The sequence below is a fragment of the Drosophila arizonae genome, chromosome 2 (genome assembly GCF_054131065.1).
Source record: "Drosophila arizonae isolate 15081-1271.41 chromosome 2, UAZ_ARI_1.0, whole genome shotgun sequence".
NCBI lineage: Eukaryota > Metazoa > Arthropoda > Insecta > Diptera > Drosophilidae > Drosophila > Drosophila arizonae.
The window spans coordinates 23,653,958-23,675,099 of record NC_142922.1 but is presented as its reverse complement, the minus strand read 5'-3'; the positions used below and the strand labels follow the sequence as shown (position 1 = coordinate 23,675,099).

General features: G+C 41.5%; 1 protein-coding gene and 2 long non-coding RNA genes across 7 annotated transcripts; 1 reads left to right on the top strand and 2 right to left on the bottom strand.

The window, feature by feature from the left end:
* The first annotated feature begins 30 nt into the window (after positions 1-30).
* Positions 31-21,063, top strand: Lerp (lysosomal enzyme receptor protein). Of its 4 annotated transcripts, none has more exons than XM_089462165.1 (16): positions 31-548; positions 1,036-1,246; positions 1,304-1,467; positions 1,530-1,813; positions 1,900-2,047; positions 2,107-2,228; positions 2,289-2,401; positions 8,307-8,740; positions 8,812-8,925; positions 13,643-13,789; positions 13,873-14,052; positions 14,115-14,241; positions 16,063-16,130; positions 19,765-19,939; positions 20,077-20,207; positions 20,276-21,063. In XM_089462165.1, the coding sequence occupies exons 1-16, from the start codon at positions 432-434 to the stop codon at positions 20,348-20,350; spliced, it is 2,610 nt and encodes an 869-aa protein (XP_089318291.1). In that variant the 5' UTR covers positions 31-431; the 3' UTR covers positions 20,351-21,063. The 4 variants fall into 4 exon arrangements, with proteins under 4 accessions (XP_089318291.1, XP_089318290.1, XP_017873648.1 ...); XM_089462164.1 differs by having other exon boundaries at positions 19,765-20,017; XM_018018159.2 differs by having other exon boundaries at positions 32-548; positions 20,270-21,063.
* LOC149270595 (uncharacterized) lies at positions 5,191-7,709 on the bottom strand. The gene is made up of 2 exons (XR_016268564.1): positions 5,749-7,709; positions 5,191-5,662 (listed from the first exon to the last, which is right to left on the bottom strand). It is a non-coding gene; the product is annotated as an uncharacterized LOC149270595 (long non-coding RNA).
* On the bottom strand, positions 10,698-13,649 carry LOC149270594 (uncharacterized). 2 transcript variants are annotated; one of them, XR_016268566.1, is made up of 4 exons: positions 12,066-13,649; positions 11,753-11,993; positions 11,366-11,700; positions 10,698-11,153 (listed from the first exon to the last, which is right to left on the bottom strand). It is a non-coding gene; the product is annotated as an uncharacterized LOC149270594 (long non-coding RNA). The 2 variants fall into 2 exon arrangements; XR_016268565.1 differs by having other exon boundaries at positions 10,698-11,700.
* Positions 21,064-21,142: the final 79 nt, after the last annotated feature.

Below are 21,142 nucleotides of genomic sequence, written 5' to 3'. Positions count from 1 at the left end.
CTTCTTTATTACTGTTGCTATTTTTGCATCTTTACCCTCACCGTTGTGGCTCCGATGCCGCTGAGTTTATGCCTTAATCAATTTTGCTGCGTTGCGAAAATTACATCCAGTTGTTTTGAATAAACAAGCCTCTGTGCCGTTGTGTTGTGAATCATAGTGAGCGACCGACTTGTGCTTATCATTGAGTGCAATCTACCGCGCTATTCAGATAAGACAGGCGGTCTTTGAAAAATCGAATCGGCATAACACCAACCGTGTCTAAGTAAACAATTTACCAAAGCAGTCAGCGAGTATATGTGATAAGCTTAATAACGTTTGAAGACGATACGCAAAAATAAAACTTAAACCCTTGGACACAATAATTGCTTTGTTCTGCAGATTAATCGAATTCTATTACAAGTATATATGTACGAGGAGCTAAGATATTTGTAATGAGTAATCAACGGAGAATAGGGATTTGTGGCGCCACAACGACGCCGATTTCGATGCTGGTCATATTACTGGCGTTTATATGCAGTGTAACCGCTGGGGATGACGCAAATCAGCTGGTGAGTGGCTGCCGGGAGATGGGTTGCAGGTGTAATGGAAGTGTTTTCTTTTTTGTTTTCCTTACTCTGTTTGGCTAACTGTGTTGTTAACAGTATTACAAATTTCGTACTGCGCACTTGTTGCCATGTTAACAGGTAATAGACCGATACTGTTTAGATTTGTGGCCAGCAATGTATGTATACGTATGAGCTAAACCAAAGGGGCACCATTATAAATAAGTATATTTATAGACATAAATATATAAAACAAAATATATATATAATGGTATTTATATGCCCATATATTCGAGATATATGTATGCATACATGTATAGAAATGTTTGTATGCGCATTGTATTGGTGCCATTTAGCCTTTGTTCTCTTTATTTAGTAATCAATCAGTAAAATGAAGATATCACCACAGAGCGAAAATGCCTGTTAACAGTTAACAGTGAGCTAACAGATTGATAAGAATGGCGGCAATTTTGAATATTTCGTATGCTTACAGGACTTTACATCGAGCGATTGTACTCTAACAGAGCCCGTCTATGGCAACAAGTTCGATTTCAGCAAATTGCGCTCGGATTTGGCGCATGTAGTGCGAAGTGTTAGCAATGATATCTTTGAGTTTAATGTGTGCAGCAACTTGACGTACCAGTGTAACAATGAGAGTAATGTGGCTGCTTGTCTCAAGAGACAGGGTAGAGAATATGTGCTCGGTAAGCGTAATATGATTCATTAAAAATACGCTTACTTGAAAGTTTTTATGATCATAGGTCGCAAACATGAACTACATTATCATAATGGAAAAATGTATCTTAAGTATTTAAGTGGAGCGAAATGTGAGAACGGAACCAAAGACCATCCAAACTATCAGCTTCATGTGATTCTGAATTGCGACTACACGCTGGATAGCAATCCATTGCAAATAACTTCATTTGTAAGTGACCGTAACACCTTTTAATATAATTAGAACTATCATTTATTTGCAACTTTTTATAGGCTGAAGATACTTGTTCCTTCTATATTAACTATGACACTCCGATAGCCTGTTTACCGATACCACATGATGCGCACTCCAATAGCTGCAGTGTGGCGTACACGAATACTGGGAATACATTCGATTTGATGGAGCTTAGCGATGTCAACTATAGAACCACTGACCGTCAAGGAAATTTCTTTATAATCAATGTGTGTAAACCGGTGCTTTACGGCGAGAATACCATGTGCCCAGCCGGGAGCAGCATTTGTCTATTTTCCCCCAAAGAAACCGATTTAAAAAAACGGTGTGTAAATGTAGATTATTATATATGAATTATCGAAAGCTGAACTTTTAATGTTTTTATATTTTAAATCTTCAACATACTCTCAGTTTCATCAACTTCGGCAATGTACAGACGCAACCCGTATATAAAAACGAGCAGCTACTTTTGATACATAACTCGTCAACACCGTGTGCAGGAAATTCCAAATTGAACTATAGCAGTATTGTTAATTTCCACTGCGACAAGAACGTTATGGTTTGTTTTTGATAGCATAATCGTTAAGAGATCGATGCATTGTACTTTTTTATTTTCAGAACGCACATCCCGAATACGTGGGTCCGGATCAAGATGGTTGCACACACCAGTTTAACTTTATCACGCCGCTAGCGTGCAAGAATCTGAAGCCCTGTACGGCTAGGACGACGAGCAATGAGCTGTAAGTCGACCTTATCCTGTACCCTACTGAGTATGTCACTTATTTGAATGTACTTCACAGCCTGGATCTCAGCGCACTCAGTAACCGTGCACCACACAAATTGTCCAAAGACGGGAAAACCTACAATGTGGCTGTATGCACCGGTGCCGGTTCACCATGCTTGGCGAATGGTGGTAAGTTGGTCATTTGTTGTCTGAATTATTAACGAAGTTTTTAAGTGCAGCCGCAGCCGCTGTCGACGTTGCACGTATGCCAGCATCCACCTAGCATGTTGCACGTCACATGAATGCCAGGAAGAGTATAATTAAAATTTAACACTCGAGTGCTTAAGTTGAGGAAAAACTGTGTGTTATTCTTTAATCAGCTTAGTTTACTGCAAATAAGCTGGTTTAGTTCCAGGCTAAGATTCTAAACCCTTTAGTATTCCGTAAGCTCTCTAATATTTTTATTTACATGATTTGAAGCTCAAGGGATAATGTGGTAAAGAAAAATATGTGTATTTAAATTGTCTTATTATCTTTTTAAATAATTTATTTTGCATTTTAAAATTAGCTTCGTGAGTGTACAAATATTTGTATGTATATGATGACCTCAGCAGAGCTTTGTTGCTGTGTTCATACGCATATAAAGCATAAAACTTTAAGGGGATAGAGGCATAACGCCATGACTCCAGCGAATAAGGAAGAAGAAATTAGCGTGAACTTATAATTTCTAACACAAATTTAAGCGGATTTATAGTCACCTCTCGTGAATCGCTACACTTTGCAGAGAATTGCTAATATTCCCAAAAAACAAAAATGTTATACCATAGTAAACGAGAACAGTAAATATAATCCATATGGGCTGTTGTCAGAGTAAATGTGCCTGGGCTTAGCCGTGAAACATACAGACCACAGACACACACACACGCAGTCCACTATACTCTTACACGCACAGAATTGTGCCTGCATATCTAGTTCACTACAGACGCATTTCCGTTGGCGCGTCCTTTTCGTTCTTTGGACTGCCTCGCGGCTGACAGTAAAAACGTGGGCAGGGTATGGGAGTCGAGCTCGAAATCATGACCACCGCTGGGCCAAAACAAATAAATAAGCTTGCTTGCATTTGGCAACTGCCATTGCTATCCGGACCAGACACCGACGCGGATAGGCTTAAGGGCGAGACGCCTGCGGGCCAACATTTGGCGGGGCACTACACGAAAATTTCATTTGTTAAGCAAATAGCAGACACGGTCACGCGAAACGCCGTGCATTCTATATGCAACTCTGGTATCTGGCGCCTAGATGACACTGACAGACGCCATATTGCTGCATGTAAATTCCGATGTTGTTGTTGTATATATGTATACTCTATGCGGTGTGTGCCAAAGTGGGTATACACTAGTTGGTAGCTAAGAGTAAGAGCTTGTAAGGAGCTTAGTGAACACTATTGTTATTATTTGAATGCATCAAGTGAATATTCTTAAAGCATTGTCTGGTTTGTGGAGTCTGGAGAAAGTCTATAGAGATCTTATAAGAGTATGTATGTGTATAGCTTCTGTTGGTTATATAGCAAATATCATTGACATTATAGTAGTAGATGGATTAAGAGAGAGTAGCTCGCATGTCATGTTTTCACATTTGCAGTTTCCTTTCACAATTGTGCTGATATTTTGTAGTTCTACAGTCGAACGCATTTTGCGCTGCATTTCGTACATGCAGCCTGGCTGCAAGTTATAGCCATGGTTATGGCCAACAAGGCCGCCGAGTTAGTCGTAATAAAATGTTGTTAATTGCTTATGCCACACACGTTGCACGCTGTCATTTCATGTATTTTGAATTTTTAGATGTTTCAGCATGTATCTGGGAAAACATTTAGATATGGTTATTCGGATGTAAATGATAAATGATAAATGGCTGAATCGCATCAATATCAATTTACAAATGTTGTTTTTGTGTGCAACTCGTTTGCGTAGCTGATTAGACTACGGCGTAGAATTATCCCGTGGCTATGTTCATTTCGATCAAACTGTCGACAAGCGTCGAGTTATGCCAAAAACAAAACAATTGCAGTCAGCCCCAGCAGCAAAAATAAATGCACAAATCGTAGCCACTCCAAGCAGTTTGAAGAGTGTGTTTATTTTCTACATAGCGCAGCAGTTGGCAAGCTACAATCTTAATAATTTTCAATTTATGTATACATATATATATATACTAGCTGGCCCGGCAAACGTTGCATTGCCCTCTATATTATTTCTAGGTAAAAAATTGTTGAAAGCTATGTTGTTCAGGTTGGGATACACTCTGATTAATTTATTAATCGGATTTTCATTCAAGCGCCTTGTAAAGGACATTCTTCGTTTTTTGGTCAGGTGCAAGAACAAATAATGCGGATGGTTTGCCAACACGTGAGCTTGCCACGTTCAATTGACCATGAGAAAAACACACATTTTCTAGATTGAGGCCACAAATAGTCAAAGATTGGCCCTGTGACTTGTTGATCGTCATGGCGAAGGCAAGACGAAGCGAGAATTCAAATAAATTCAAAGGGCATATCTTTTGAGATCATCGGAATCCTAGGAATAAGAACTTCCTCATCTTTAAATTTTCCTTTGAGTATCGACGCGTGAATCACATTGCTCATCAGTTTTCTTATCACCAAACGCGTTCCATTGCACAGTTTTGGTTGGTTTAAATTTCTAAGCATGCAAATCATGGAGAATTGCTCTTTTCATAGCTGTGTTCATTTCTTGACGCCGGTCAAGTTGTTCTTCCATATTGCCCATGAAGTATATTTGCAAGAATTTTTGCTGTGCATCTTCAATAGGTTGCAATGATCCAATGCGATGGCAAATCTGGCCTTGAATCTTTAAATTCAAAGCCATAGTTATAGTTAGATTTACAAACACTTTTTACATCAATCTAACAAACTACATTATTCCAAAATTTTTTTTTATTTTTTTATTTTTTTATTTTGACAGTCATAGAAAATAACATTTTTAACGTAAATTACCTTAAATGTCGGATTATATCCGTTACCAATAATTTCCGCCCCAAATGAAGTCATTTGAAAACAGGCATTGTATTTTTGAGTGCTCGTTAGAAAATGTCGTGATTCTAGTGTTTCGCCGTAAAGCAGGGAACGCAATGCTCTGGTGGCGAGACCACTAATGGCAATGTCACTTTACCACTAAGGCAGCACAAACCGGGCGTTTCACCAGCAAACTTTAATGCGCCACAATGCTGGCAAACAACGTCCATTGGACCAATGCAAACTAAACGATTCAAGCTGTAATCAATGGTGCAATCATATCGAAACGCTGCTCGATTCAAATCAATCCTTGAACCATTTCTTATTGCCATTTCACTATTCGCTATTCCGTTGCCTAATTGCATTATGGGTCCGCCGGGAAAGATTAGATCTTCTAGGACGCGGCATTTTTATTAATAGTAATACTGCCCTCGCACAAAACCATATAAAACAATCGAGAAATATAAATATAAATAATTTACACAAATTTATGTTTGAGACAAACAAATACCTGAACTTTCGAGATATTTAGCTTTTTTTAATTTTTTCAGATTTTTGATTTGAAATATTTATAAAGTTTAAAAGTCCAAAAATATAAAAAGCCAAAAATACACTTTTTAATAATTAACTTTTTTTTTTTTTTTTTGAATTTCGAATTTTAAATTTTTTATTTATTTTTTGAACAGTCAGGTTTTAATCTTTTGATTTTTTTTTTGAATTTTTGCAGATTTTTGATTTGAAATATTTTTCTTTTTGATTAGGAAAAAAATTTTTTTTTGTTGAATAGTCTTTTTTTTTTTTTTGTTGAATAGTCTGGCCTGCTCGAGGCTGTGCCGTAGACTGACTGACTACATTTGTTTATTTACTTCTACACTATTGTCAAAACTGTCACTGTTACCAAGCCTACTGGGTATAAAAAAATTTGAACATTTGGGGAAAAAACCGCGTTTTTCAAGTATTCGGCAAATTTTTTCAGTATTTTTAAGACCCTATACTAAACTCGTTGCGGAGACAAATCCAACAAATCAAAAACCATGAAAATTGGTCCAGCAGATCTCGAGTTATAAGTGCTTGGACACTTTTACACAACTCTCTTTTATATATATAGATATTTATATATGTATATATTTTCCCCCAATATTTTCTAATATTGTTTTATTTATTTTTTTTTTTTTTTGTAAGCTGGCAATTTTTTTGTGAGCGTTAGTGTTGTTTTGCTGTTGGGCAGATTCAATTTAGAGACACGCCCCATTCCTGACACTTGCCAGCAGCCCTTTCGTCCCAGGATGCGCCAGGATGTGCCAGCCAAGCAGCTACTAAATCGTTTATACATTTGTTTTCTACATTTTTCTTTGTTGTGCTGGCCAAGGTTTTGAGCCCTTTTCTTGGTGCTTTCTTTTCTGTTTTCTTATTGAAATTCGATTTGCTATACTTTCGTTTCGTTTTTGCTGGCCTGCCTTTTTTTTCCCTGTCCATGTTAATGCTAAGTGTGTGTATATAAATATATACATATATACATATACATATATGTATTATGCTATCAGCTCTTAAATTTATTTGCCCTGGAACGCAACAAATTTAACTGTATCTTGGTTCTGGTTATAGTTAACTCCTTCTTAGAGCTGGAGCGATTTTAGCAATAGATTGTTTTTAGCTTTGGCCGTTGCCTTGGCTTCTGGCCACACAATTTGCGAAGACCCATGGGCTCTAGCCAAGCAGTGATTGGATTGAAATTGAATTTGTGAGTGTTTTGTGGCGTAATTCACTTTCACATTTTTTGCTTGGTGTGACAGCAGATCAATATCCTTGGCTAATCTCGGCACGGAAATAATTTGAGACCCAAAAGGTGGACATCTGGGATGGCAGCAGTTGTGTCTCTTCACTCGTTTTCATTTGCGTTGCAAGGGTCAGTTGCACGTTGTCACACAGGACATGCACACAGACACACGCACACACATACAGACACTCGATGCTGGCACAGATACTTGTACGAGTATTGTCACGCTTCGACGAAATTCTCATTTATCAATTTGTTTGACAGTCGATTTCTTTTCAGTTCAAGAGCAAAAACCACATCAATTGACTTTTTGTTTAAACGGACCCGGTGCACCACCACCTATGTGGCCAAATCAAAAAGCCAACGATATCGATCAGATTCTATTGTGGTGCTTGTACTTGCTTCCTGCTGTGGCATCTGCAATAAAGCACGAAAGCAGACAAATAACAAAAAATAGCCAGGGGCAGCAGTGTGATAGATAGAAAAGGAGAGTGTACGATTGACTGGAATTACCATATTCTAGTCAAATCATAGTCAAACTCGCAATGCTGACCACTAGATGCATTTCAATCAAAATGAAGGAGAATAACTGATTTTCCGCTATAAATGCCATTCGATGCTGTATGTACATGTTAAGTAAATGTTATACATATGTATATGTAAATTTGCTATGGGAATTGAGAGTGGAACGATTTTCTGAAAATATATGGAATAGCCAGAAGAATCAGAAGTCACTCGATTTAATCATGTCTATGCGTCTGTATGAACTCAGATTATAAGTACCATTAAAATGATAGAATACAATTTGATATGTATATGGTTAGTTAGTATACCCAATATGAGCTTGTCAAATTTAGCCTTTAATTGTGAATTTTATACACTCTTAAGCAACTCATCTATGGAAATTTGTATAATATTTATTTGGTTTGCATAATGTGCATCATATATCATTTCATATACACACATTTGTATATTTGCCTACGGTCAAATATCATTTGTCACAGTCTTCATATAGAGCACAATTTGAGGTGGACGAAAACCAGAAGCAGTTGATAAGCGAATGGCGCAATAAACGGGGAAGAGAGCAACAATTAATTTTCCCTTTGATGGGCTGATGGACTCGGCTCTCATGGCAAGCGTTCCATTTGACGGCCATTTTGGTGAAGTGGGTGAATCAAAGGGGTGGTGCCACGTTGCTGGTGCCCTGCTGTTGAGGGCGGCACTTGTCACAGTTTTTGTGAACATGTCTAACACACGCTGCAGCTCACTTGGCTTCCCTTGTGCACTTTCAGGCGCCTGTTATGAAGAGAATGGCGTAAGCTATGGCCTGGGCAACTTCAATGCGAATTTGCGTTTCAATCAGAGCGGCTCGCCGTATTTGCTCTACGAGGATGGCGTTAAATGCGACAACGGCAATCGTCGCTGGTCCACAAAAATCGAATTTGTGTGTGCCAGCAATGCAACGAAGGGCAGCTCGGGCGGCGATGCTCTGCATATAATTGAGGACTCCAATTGCCAGTTGTTAATTCAATATTGGACGCCGCTAGCATGTCTGGAGCAGATTAGATGCACAGAAAAGATCTATGTGGACAATTCAGAGGATGGCACTGGCGGCGGCGGCTATGAGCTATTCGACATAACACCCCTGATAAACAACTATGAAAATTATGAGGCACGGGTCGCATTGCCAGACAACCAACAGCAGCAGGTGGCCAAAAATACGAAGGTGAGTGTGCCAGAGCTTGATTTCCCATTGGTGCTGTCGGTATCTAGCTGCCCATTTCTTTGTCTTTACAGTTCTTTTTGAATGTGTGCCGCCCATTAGTGCCGAAATACCAATTAGGCTGCGCCGGTGGTTCTGCTGTCTGTATGGCCAAAATGTCGGCAGCCGGTTCCCCAGAGGAGGAGGTTGTAAGTACCAGTCAAAGCGGCTTATAGCCTAAAGCCTAAGCTCTGGCGTATGTGCCACTTCTCATGTGTGCGTGTGTGTGTGTGTGTGCATGTGTGCATGTGTGCATGTGTGCACTGTGTATTGCTCGTAATTGGCGCCAATTTCACTGTGGCCAGTTGAATATTTTTGCGACTCATAAGCACATTCGTCCCTGCTAAATGGTTAAATTAGGCCATTAAGCCGTTTGGCCAAATGCCCAAAAAAATTTGTGGCGCCATTCATGCATTAAATATGCAGCAAATCCAATTGCTAAGCCAGAGCCCCCTTGGCCAGTGGCCGCCTGTGACACACACAGTGGTAGTCAGTCAGTGGCCACTAGGCACCACTGAGTGACCAGTGGATTTGGTTACTTCATTAAGCGACGCAAATGTCCACCCGCCTGCCGTTGACAGCTGAAGAGAGCCGACTGTGGCCAGTCTCTAAAAGTTGCCTAATGCCACAAATTGTGAACACGCCCTCTTGTCCATTTTCCATCTAAGTCCCTTCCTTTGGCTCTCTCTGCTTGTGTGCTTGTGCTTGTGTCTGTGCCTGGGTATCCTGCTGTCCGAACTGCCGGCTGCTCGTCGCTTAAATAAGTACTTAAGCCCACAAAAGTATGCAATGAAATTCGCTTGAAATGAGATTTCAGATCATGCTACAAATTGCTCGCCGACATTGTCGGGTTTTCCTGCCACTCGAATGCATGAATGCGCTGAAATTTTCCCAAATGCTGAACAGTTGTAATCAATCTATTTTGGTGATTTTAATTTCTGCATTCATTTGTATTTATATCTGTGTATATATCAGCCCTAGCACTATTTATACTTTGTCGATTAGCAGCTCAATTTAACATTTGAAAGGCTCAGCTTTAGAGCAAATCATTATGAATCGCTTTGCTGGCATTGAGCAACTCTTACGCAATAATTATATGAATTATTATGCGCTGACAGAGCGACCCAATCATTGCCAGCGACACAGAATGCATACCGTATGCCACAGGCACTGTCCGCGATTCTCCCCCCTCAGAGCATAACTTTTATCACATGCCAGAGGCAAAAACAATGTTAAAGTTGTTAAAAAAATAAGCACGTACGCGCTGCAAATGACGAGGGGCATAGGGTCCTCGATTAGGGGATAGAGGATAGGGGGGTTGAGTGTTGGGTGTTGGCGACGTTGCGTGGCTCGCGTTATTCGTGAATGTAACGTGGCAGAAGGCAACGGAACGGAACGGAAGGATATGGCAAAATGCGGCTATGGCGTTGACGCTGGCGTAAAAATATGTGCACATACACACTCAGATAAATGTGTATATATGTATATAAATATATATGTATATGTATCTGCATATATAACTGTAAAAACAGCTTTTAGCGGCCAACAGCCATCACAGTGGTTACCCCACACACAAAACCATTCTGGCCTGGAGTTGTACGCTGTATGAAGAAATGTGTGTGCCCCATGCGACGTGCTGTGCAGAACATTTCCGGCTGTTGGGGTGACGCAAGGAGAGAGAGAGAGGGAGAGCAGGCGGCAGAGACTGTTGTCGATTGGGGCAAAGTGCCGTCGGCTTTGTTTGCATGCCGCTGGCCTAGAAATAACGTAGCCATGGTTATATATTTTTCTAAAATTTATATTGCTTTATTTGCACAGCAGGCGCATACATACATGCCGTCACACACACACACACACACATGGACACACATTCGCACGCAGCGTGTCGCTGGTGGCTGCAGCTGCTGCTGCTGTTGACATTTGCGCCACGTTTTGCATTTTGAAAATGCTCCGTTTTCAGCGGCATTTCGTGTGCGGAAACGGAAATGTGCTGCTAGCTGCTGGCGCGCACTTGAGCGGGCAACTCTTTACTTTAACCAGCCACCCCCGGCCGATCACCCGGTGGTGTTTGGGACCACCCACTCATTGACAGTTGTCAAATGTCGAAAGTCGTTTGGCTTCTGGCTGCCTCTTCTTCATCCGATTTGCACTCTAGCATTTGCAGATATTTTAATGTGCTGCCAGCTGCACATCCTAAGCCATATCCTTGAGACCCATTGACTTGGCACATTTGATTTTCTAACTGTCACTGCTTGTGCAACTGCTGCAGCTGCAGCTCATTGTCATGCAGCGTCTTTAGCGAATGTTGCAAATTTGACTGTGGCATGTGCCTCGCATTGCCAAGTTGCCTGAAACCTGTTAATGGCTTTTCCAAACACTAAAGGAAGAAGAGACGAAAAGAAACTAGTTCGAGCCAAGTCTGTTGCAATTTATAGAATTTGTTCGGCTAATAATTCGAATGCCCTTTAAGCCAGGCTAACACATTTTTGGTTTCATTTAACAGACATTTGCTTGATGTTCAGCATGTAGCAAATTATGTTGCTGCCCATCGGGCTACATACATATATGCACACACACACATACACTCACATGACAACATTTTGGGGCGTCCGTTTGGCTAGCCATGCCTTTGGCCTGCGTGTCGCCACAGGATATTTGATGCTAATGCCTCACGCTCTCTCTCCCAATGTCCTGCGCTCGGCTCTCCAAATGCTGAACTTGCACAAATCTTTATTGCTCTCAAACTAAAGCTTCAGCTTTAGCTTTTCCTGCCTTAAAGTTTTCGTTCTTTACTTATTTTTGTTGTTGTTGCTTTTATTAACTCGATGAAGTTTTGGCAGCAAATACACAACGGGCCACTTCCATGTATGCTCTGCCCGGCTTGAAGTACTTCACTTTGAGCAAGCAATTGGTCCTACAAATAACTAAAAGATACTTTTGAGTGCAAAAATTCCATGAAAATTGTTGCGACAGCACATTTCAAATCGCCCGAGTCGTCTCAGCTGCTCATACTCCATTTTCCATTGGTCACATCTTTCATTTTCCTTGTGTGCCATGCTTTTAATTAGAGTTCAATCGAGATGCGACTACTCCCACACGACCTGAGCAGTTTCATTTCAGCTTTGGCTGAGCTGCTTTTCAATAAAAACAACTTTGCTTTGTTTTCTTGCTCTTTGTTGAGTATGTATTGTATTTTTGTTGTTTGTTTTTGCTTTTGCTTTTATTGTGTATAGATCAAACTTTTATTTTACAACTTATTTATTTGGTATCTGCAAACAATTAAGCTTACTTATTATTTCTTGTTGTTATTGTTGTTGTGCTGGCTGGCCCGGTCATCGCTTTCTGTCTTTCTCTCCAGTTCGCTGCTGCTGAGTGAAAAGTTCACGAAACTTGGAAGAAAATATAAACAATCGGCCAGGAAACATAGACAAACAGGACTCGCCTGCTTGTACCAATGCGATAAGAAAGTTTTTCAATAAATTTTGAAACAGAAAGTTCCTCAAAACTTGCCGTCCACAGTTAAGCTGATAAGCTGGCGCCAGCTCAACATACATATATATGTTAGTTATATATATAAACCCATGCTCCCGTCCAGCCATATCCAATGCTAATAAGGATTGCCAGCTGAAGGACATTCCTAGATGCTGCTGCTGCTTGTTTGCTGATGCCGCATTAGTTCAGATTTTGAGTTTTCAATAGATTTCCAATGGGACAGAGGTGGCCGGAAAGCAGGGCAAAAAACTGCCAGCTAGCGTAACGGTTAGCAATAAATAATAGAGCAAACTGCTTAAACCTTGCCTGAGCTGCATACGAAATGAGTCTGTGCTATCTGCCCGCCAGTGGCTAATACGTTTAAGATGAGACGACAACATGTGCAACGTTTGCCACCATCGACGTCGCTGACCCGGGGCATAAATCTTGTGCCACTCGAGCACCATTGCCATGGTGCTGCAACGGCTCCAGTTTGGACATTAAGCGCACGTCGCCAGTTGAATGGCCCGACTGGCTAGCTGGCTGCCTAGTTGACTGTCTCTGCTGCTGCTGCTGCTGACAATATTTAAGCTGCCTGCTCGCCGGCAGCAGCGGGGGGAACGACCAAGCGGAGAGCGCAGGAGAGGCAGCAGTTGGCGCGTGCTGTTTGCCCTGATGGTGGGTGTTGCCAGCGCCTGTTGCAATCGAAGCGCCATTGAGCAGGCGACAAAAAGGTCGATTATTGGGCAATTTGCACAGCTAGTGTCTGGCTAAGGACCTGGCATCCTGTTGTCCTCGGCTCAAGCGAGTATTATTACTGCACCACAAACCATTGAATTGCCAGTGGTGCCATATCAGAGTTATATAGATCTAATTAGCTATTTACTCGTAATGGAGTAGTGCATAGAATAGCTGACACGAATGTATAGCCCAACTCTTTAACCTGGCAGCTATCGAATATTGATCAGATATCAGCTTTGTCGCCTGACCCATCGAAATCTTTGAAAAACCATCTATTAAATTGTCGTTTGTACTGCATTGACTGTTCGAGGGGCAACTGTTTGCCAAGGGCCATAACGTTTTGTCCTTCCGTTCGTGCGCTTATCTTCATCGCTTCATCGTGACAGTGTGCCCATCGATATATGGGCTACTCAGACGCATGTCCTGTTCGAGCAACAACAGCAACTGCTTTGCCAATTGTCAGCAGGCAATGCCGCATGGGAGAGCGACGTAAACGTGGCTGGAGTTAGCGACTTGAAGTTATTTGCGGCAATCTCAGCCATTAAGTTCGACATGTGTTCGAGCAGTCGTTGCAACAGGCAGCAGACAAAGCTATTTGACACTTTCATCCATAACTCCATTGGCATCCTCTCATTCCTCTGTCTTTGATTGCAGAGCCTTGGCTTCCCACTGATTAGCTTGGCGGCCATCAACCGCACCACCGTTGAGTTGTTATACTTGCATGGCGATCCCTGTCCCACTGACAGGGCCACGAATCTATCCACGACGATACGCTTCAGGTGCAACATGCGGTCAGGACGAGTAAGTACGGAGGACAGGTGTCAACCTCACCTGTGGCCACTTTAAATGCTGCGCCGGCATCAACATTGTTTAACCCATTGCAGGGACAGCCGGTGCTGAGCTCCATTGATGACTGCAACTATCACTTTGACTGGGACACAAGCGTCATTTGTCCGCCGCATGAGTGTAGCTTTAGCCCGGACTCGTGTGAGATGGTGCAGGATGACCTGGGCAAGCGCTTCAACTTTAAGAACTCCTCTTTCATCAAGGATGGTAAGATTGCGGTGAGTTTCCATTTAATTGTCGCATTATTGTTCTGTCTTTTAATTGAATTCCATTTTGCTAGATCGACAACAAAAATAGCAAACTGGAGCTAAATGTGTGCGGAGAGCATCGCAAGGCCATGACGGACTACTCGCAGGATTTGGTAAACTTGTTCTTCACTCACGATCTGCCTGGATGCGGCAAGGAGGGTGAGTCTATCAATAAGCTAATTCGATTATCATTTTGTGTGTTTTCTTTTTGAAGAGTTGCTGCTTGTCGCTTGTCGTTTCCGCGTCTGTTTCCGTTTCCATTTCCACTTCCGCTTCCGTTTGTACTTCCGCTGGCGCAACACGCGCATTTCCGCACGCCATTTTGGTGGCCACCTTTTTTTCCTCGCAACTGTTGACTTTTGAGCTGTTTTTGGATAATGGCAAAATCGCATTAGAATTGGCGTTCAGCCCAATGCACTTCCGTTTTCCTTATCTCTCGACCCTCACGGCCCATAACCCTTCCTCTCTCACACACATACAATCTCGGCTACGTCAACATCTTTAATTTTTTTGTGCCCACTTTTGGGCGCCATTGCAGTGACTGCGACACTTTTTCGCGCTGCGCTTGTCGCCATTTTTTTATCCCCGGGGTTTTTTGTGTGTTATCTAACAGCATTTTACGTCCTGTCGGCAACAAAAACGTAAAGCACTTGAAATCATCAGGATAGGCGGAAAAAAACTAAAGAAAAAATAATGGCATTGTCGTGATAATGCGGTTAAATAATCTCCTTGCAAACAGGAGCCTTTGAATACCCTATAAGTAAAGCATGAGTAGCAGCGTTAAGGGGTATACTAAAACTAGTCTATAATACTTCATGATGAACATTAAAATGTACAGCCAATTACTCATTCGTCGATGTGATTTTGGAGAATCTTAATAATTTTTGCAGGGTATCTTTGAGTAGCGCGTTTTGTAGAACCTAATATTATTTTTATGTTTCTGCCGCTGCTGCATTCGAGTCATGAATATTTAAAAGGCCACACACAAAACATTTGCGACTTTTGTGGAGTGTTTCGTACATGGCCATGATTTTTATTGGCAAAAGCGTGTGAAACTTAAAAAAAAAAAAAAAGAAAAAAACATGTGACTTTGCCATTGAATAAAACTTTTTGTTTGCTATGTCAATGGGCAATAAAACTGACAATTTAATTATGACAACGTTCTCGTAGTCATTAAAAACTCTTTTTGTCGTCCTATTTTCGGGTCTGTGGCTGGCAATCTGCAAGCGATCAGGCAACTCGAATACACCCACTGACATGTAAAATACGAATGTAAGGACTGAGGGCTGGGCCGGAGCTGTTCGACTGTGCGGCTAAGCCTAAATCCCACAATAGTGCGCCTCCCTTCGTGCTAGCTGTTGGAGTGCAGATTTTTGCCAACATACATACATATATACACAAGCACACGCACACACTCACACATTCACACGCACCCACACCGACAGGGAATGCTGTGCATTTGAACGACAACAGCAACAACAGCAGCAACAGCAACGACAAAGGCAAGCCCTCGGAGCCCCTGCGCCACCTCGTCTCCCTTGCCACTCATATCATGCGGCTTTTGTTGTCGTCTCCAGTGATAATTATTTTTGGCTTTTATGTGATAACTTTGCAGCAGAGGAAGGCCCCAAAACCATGGAGCCCGTAGTTTTGGTCGTATGGCCAGGCATTTGGAATATGATAAGGATTCATTTAAGCAATGTTGCTGCTGTTGCCCTCGTTCAGCTATGCCCCAGTTGCGTTGTTCTATGCTCTGTGTTCTGTTGTTTGTCGGTCAATTAAAATAAAATGCCGCTTTGTTTTGAGTACGGCTTTCTCTGGTTTTCATCACTTTTTATTAGGGTCAATTATGTGGCTTGGCTTGCTCTGTTTTCTATTATTATTGTATTGTTTTTTTTTTTTTCTTTTGCTTTGCTCTTGGTATGAAGCTTCATTTCAACTAATTAAAACCGTATACTCTCTGCTCTATTTTTATGGCAGGCAAGATGAATGTTCACATGCGTGTGATATGCAGCAACAAGACTGAGAGCTCCTTCATCGTAACAAATGTGAGTATCAAATTTGTTTAGTAATTAAATCAAACCTAGGCTAAATTTAAAAGTAGCTTTAAAACCGTGTTCTCAGCTTCCTTCTGCTGAATGTTGAGTAATATTAATTTAGCTATGACCTGGTTGACTTTTAAATTTGAAATGGCATCATTTTTCAAATTGTTTTCAGCTCCAGTGAATATTTGTTTAATATTTCTTTTATATTTGGTTTTCTTTTTTTTTTTTTTACTCGATTGCGGACATGAAATGCCCAAATGCTTAAGTTGAAAAATATCATGCTAAATACTTTGCAAATTCCAAGACAAGTGGATAAGAGCGGCAAGAATCGTTGTTGCGAAAAGCGTAGCATACATCTTTGCGCATAGGGAGAAGCACATTAAATTGACATGGGAGACGCAACAAGGCGAAAACCTCGAAGTGGATTTAGCATACATTTTGACATGTACTTGTGTGTGTGTGTGTGTGTGTGTGTATGTATGCAGTCCATGTCCTGCTGCCATCTGCGGCAGTTTCTTGGGCAAAGTCTGCCCAGGAGCTGCTGCGCGGCTGCTTCAAAGTAAAAATGTATAAGAAATATGCAGAAAAGGCCGCACAGCGTAGCACAACTGGGCGCAAAACAATGTGGCAGGTGTCCTTTGTTATGCTTACCATTTGGCAAATCCGCTTTGCCAGCTAGCCAGCTTTGTTGTTGCTGTTGTTACTGTTTTTCAACAAAAATGTTGCCTACCAACCTGTGCGGCTTTTGGTTTTGCCAGCTACTGCTGTTCCTTGCTTGGGTGTCTGTTGCCTTTGGTTGTTGTTGTTGCTGTAGCGGCTGTTACTGCTGCTGATGTTGGCGCTCCTTTTAGCCCGCGAGGCGTGCTATTGTTTTGACCTGAGCCTTTGTTGTCTTGAACAATCACAGCTAAAAAATGCACGTGCCTGACTCGCTAAAGCTACAACATGTTGTTGCCCCCTTTCATGGGGTCTCGGCCTTTGCCATTGATCGTCCTAAGAGCCAGCGGTTTTTTTTTTTTGTAGCTAGAGTCTTTCTCTCAGTGTCATTGTTTGTTAGTTAGTTGTTTTGGCTTTTGATTACGCCTTTGTGTGACGCTGACTGGCGCTGACCCCGTGTTCTTTGCTGTTGCTTTTTGTTTATCAAAATGCTGTCATAGCTGCAGCTGTTGCATTAGCATAGAGGAAATTTAATTCCTGTGTGCAGACGCGAACTTGGCCTAGAGTTTATTGTTTATGCTGATGTTGAAAGGCTATAATAAAATATTTGAAATTCGCCACTTCACTTTTAAGACTAGCTCAATGGAATATTCAATATGCTTTTATTGCAATATGTGCAGATTAATTAATTTTTGTCAGCATTGCGCATTGTCGTTTTGTGTTGTTCGTTCAATTTCTAAATTGATTTTGTGTTCTGTTTCCATTACCTAGATGGGACATACGTATATAAAGGGATGACCGCATGTCACGGCGAAATTGTCAATTTGCAGCACCTCGTAATTAGTGGTCTGACCGGCGCTGGCAACTTTATTAGCCTGTTTCGGGGAGCTGCCGAAAATGCAGCAATTAGTGCCTGAGGTTGAATAAAACACACGCATACTCGCACACACACGCTCGTACACATACCAACAGCAACACACACACACACACACACACACACACACATGTATATAACTGTTGTAGTCCATTACGCACAAATTGCGAAAGGATACGCCGTTAGCAATTGAAAATATTTGCCTGACCATTTTGCGATAGTCTCTTTCACTCTCTCTGTGTGTGAGTGTGTGAGTGTGCGTGTGTGTGTCTGTGTGTGTGGTGAGTGCTGGGTTATTTTTATTGTGTTTGTTTCTGTTTACTCGGGCCCTCTCTATGGCGTATGTTGCTAGTTGCAACAGTCGTATGTGGCACAAACCAATTGACCCAAATTTAAACCAGTTCTCAAATAGCTGCAAGCTGCTTGCACCAAGCACGCTGTCGCATGGGGCTGAGCTGTGGATCTAAAACTGGGTCCTGCCATCGGGATATGGATTGGTAATGGTAATCACACAAGCACACACACGCACGCACACACACACCACCTGCTGGCAAGTTGGGTGTGTTTGCCTGATTGCGGTTAATTGCATTACACACTTGATGGAGGTGTTATTAATTTCATTTCTTTGCCAAGTGCACGTAATGACATTTCGGCTCGCTTCGTCGGCTCCGTCTGTCCGTCTGTCCTCTGTTTGACATACGTTTCATGCTCAATTAGCTGTGCGCAAACAGGTTTCAACTGCTTATTAATTTGCATTTTACAATTAAGCAAAAATAAACGGTTTGTGTTCGTGTTAGATCATATGGATGCGACTCTGTTCCTTAACAAATTGAATTTCAGAACACTGTTTAACCTATTGGAAATGCATGGCTCGTTAGTTTGCAGAGTTAACTGTAATTACTGAGCTACAATTGATCAAGTTAGCCTCTTAATTGGCCATGTAAGGTAAAACTTTGTGTCCAAGCTAGAGAGGGTCAGTTGACCTATATGGTTTTGCTGAGAACATTTGTATAGTTGTGTTTATTAAATTTAATTGAAATATTTAATAGAAACATGTCCGACATATTGCACAGTTAATGAATTCACTTTTACTATAAAATTAAATGAATCCGACTTGTCACAAGCGTCGCTTAATGCTGATTTGTAAACTGAACAGAAAACCTTTCGTCTCCACTGCGGTTATTTGTTTAACTTTCAGCTGTAATGCGCGCCCGCATGCAGACAAGTTCCATGCAGTTGCAGCGAGCGGTAAACAACATCAAACGCAGGCAGACGCACACATACATGCAGCACTCAGTTATTTTGTTGTTGTTGTTATTGTCCTTCGTTTTGGGCAGATGGCAAGCGCAAGCGGAACAAAAGGCAACAGTGGACTTGTCTGGCGAATGTTGTCGAAAAATTAGCGATTCAATGAAATGGGATTTTAAATGGCTGCAAACTTTTTAATGCGTCTACCGGCGTCCTGCGCGTCGTCCTGCGCTTCGTCGTCGTCCTCGACATGTTTTAGTTTTTGTGTCTGGGGCGGCGCCACGGCCGGGTGCGCGACCCAGGACGCCGGCAAAGTTGTGCAACGCGAGTTTTTGCCACTTGCAGTTGCCAGTTGCAGCCGCCGCAAAAGTTTTTAAATTATGCGCACATTTGCCGTGCCTCGTTGCTGTTGCCTTTGCTCCTCCTGCTACTGCTGCTGCTGTTGCTGCTGCTGCTTCTGTTTCTGTTGCCATGTACTGGCTCTTGTTGCTGCTCGTCGGACGCGCCGGAAATGGTCTTTGGCCGAAAGTGTTACACGCAGCGTGCAGCCGGACGGATGGCGTGCGACAACGTCCCTGAAGTTGGAGCTGGGAATGGGAATGGGCATGGGCATGGAATGGAAGCTTGGGCAAAACTCTGCGTTGCGGTTGGGGCTGTGCAAACAAGTTGCCAGCAGTTGTTGCGCCACAATTTGCAGCGCTCTTTGTGAGCGGCAAAGGGTCGAGCGCAGACCGATGCACAACGAGCAATTGCTTTTCTGTTGGAATTTATGTATTTTTCCCATATCAATTTAGTTATTTATTATTTTTCTTTGCACTTAATGAAGAAAGTTTCTAATTACAAAAATCTTGTTTGTAGGACACGCAGTGCAGCTTGCTCTATGTGCAGCGCACACCGAGCATCTGTTCGTTCCTGAGCCTCAGCGTGCCACCACAGGATGAGAGTGGCAGCAGCAGCAGCAGCAGTAGCAGCAGCAGCAGTACTACTAGTACAACAACAAGCACCCCCAGCAGCACGCATGCAACGCCAATGGGTAAGAATGAAGAGGCAGCAACCACTGCAACATCCACCGTAAAGGCAGCTATTGCTAGCCCCTCGGCCTCTGTGGGCAGTAAGTGCAGCTAGCCAAGCTTCTTTGGCAGCATCACTCATAGCCATGCGTATTTACAGCCATACTGGGCCTTATTCTGTCTGTGACGTTCTTTGTGGCATGCATTGGAATGTTTGCCATTTCGCCGGCTCGAAGGCAACGCGTGCGTCGACTGTTCCGTCGCAACAACTCGTCGGTGCGATATTCCACGGTAAGATATTAAGCGTGTAACAAGTTGTTTCATTTCTGTACTATCAATGATTCCCATTGAAGGTGCAGTCAAACGAGGAAGCTAATCTGCTGCTGGAACCCAATGGCGAGTTCACTGAGAGCGACGACGATATGTTACTTTAGAAGGCTAAGCCGAGGGAAAAGGCTGTGCTGATTGCTATAAACATTTAACCAAGTGAGAAAAAATTTAGAAAAAATATTTAGTGAAAAAAAAGACATGAGAAGAAAGTTCAACACCAAAGACATAAAACGCAACTGATTGTGAATTAAAAACTGATAGTAGACAAGTAACGAATCGCAGTGAGGAAAGCTATTCATATACTTAATTATGTACAATACGTCTAAATGACAACGACAAAACAACAAATCCAGTTAACGGATTAATGTCTAAATGATCTTATATATTTTATATACCTGCACTTAAAATATGTAAAGGCAAATTCCCTGCAAAGTCCTTTAGCGCTATCCTTATATACCACATAGTTTAATGTATTTAATTGCTTTGTGACTCGTAAAGTATTTTTCCAAGCATTATTATTTTTAATTATGGATCATCTAAATCCTAACCAAACGATCTTAAAATTTTTGTAAATTTTTAAAATTTTTGGGTCAAGCATTAACAGAGTTTTCTGTTTTCATTTTTGTTTACTTTTTGTATTTTTTATCGTGTGATATAAGACTTGGCGGAATGTACTTAATGTTATTATTCAAAATATTTTTGTTTTTTAAGTTAATTGTGTAAATTCCTCAATTTATAAATAACAATGTAACTATATCTATATATGCTCTGTATAAAATGAATTTGAAAAATATAAGCAAATTAAATACAATTAAAACTTTTTTTTTATATTCTTTAAAGTAAACTTTTAATTCCAGCTCGAAATATTCATTAAAAAAAAGTGGCAAAGATTTCTT

Coding starts and splice junctions, on each gene's coding strand:
- Lerp (XM_018018157.2), top strand. CDS start 432: ATGAGTAATCAACGGAGAATAGGGATTTGTGGCGCCACAACGACGCCG. Junction 1,247..1,303: donor GGGTAGAGAATATGTGCTCG/GTAAGCGTAATA, acceptor TTATGATCATAG/GTCGCAAACATGAACTACAT. Junction 8,926..13,642: donor GTTCCCCAGAGGAGGAGGTT/GTAAGTACCAGT, acceptor CTTTGATTGCAG/AGCCTTGGCTTCCCACTGAT.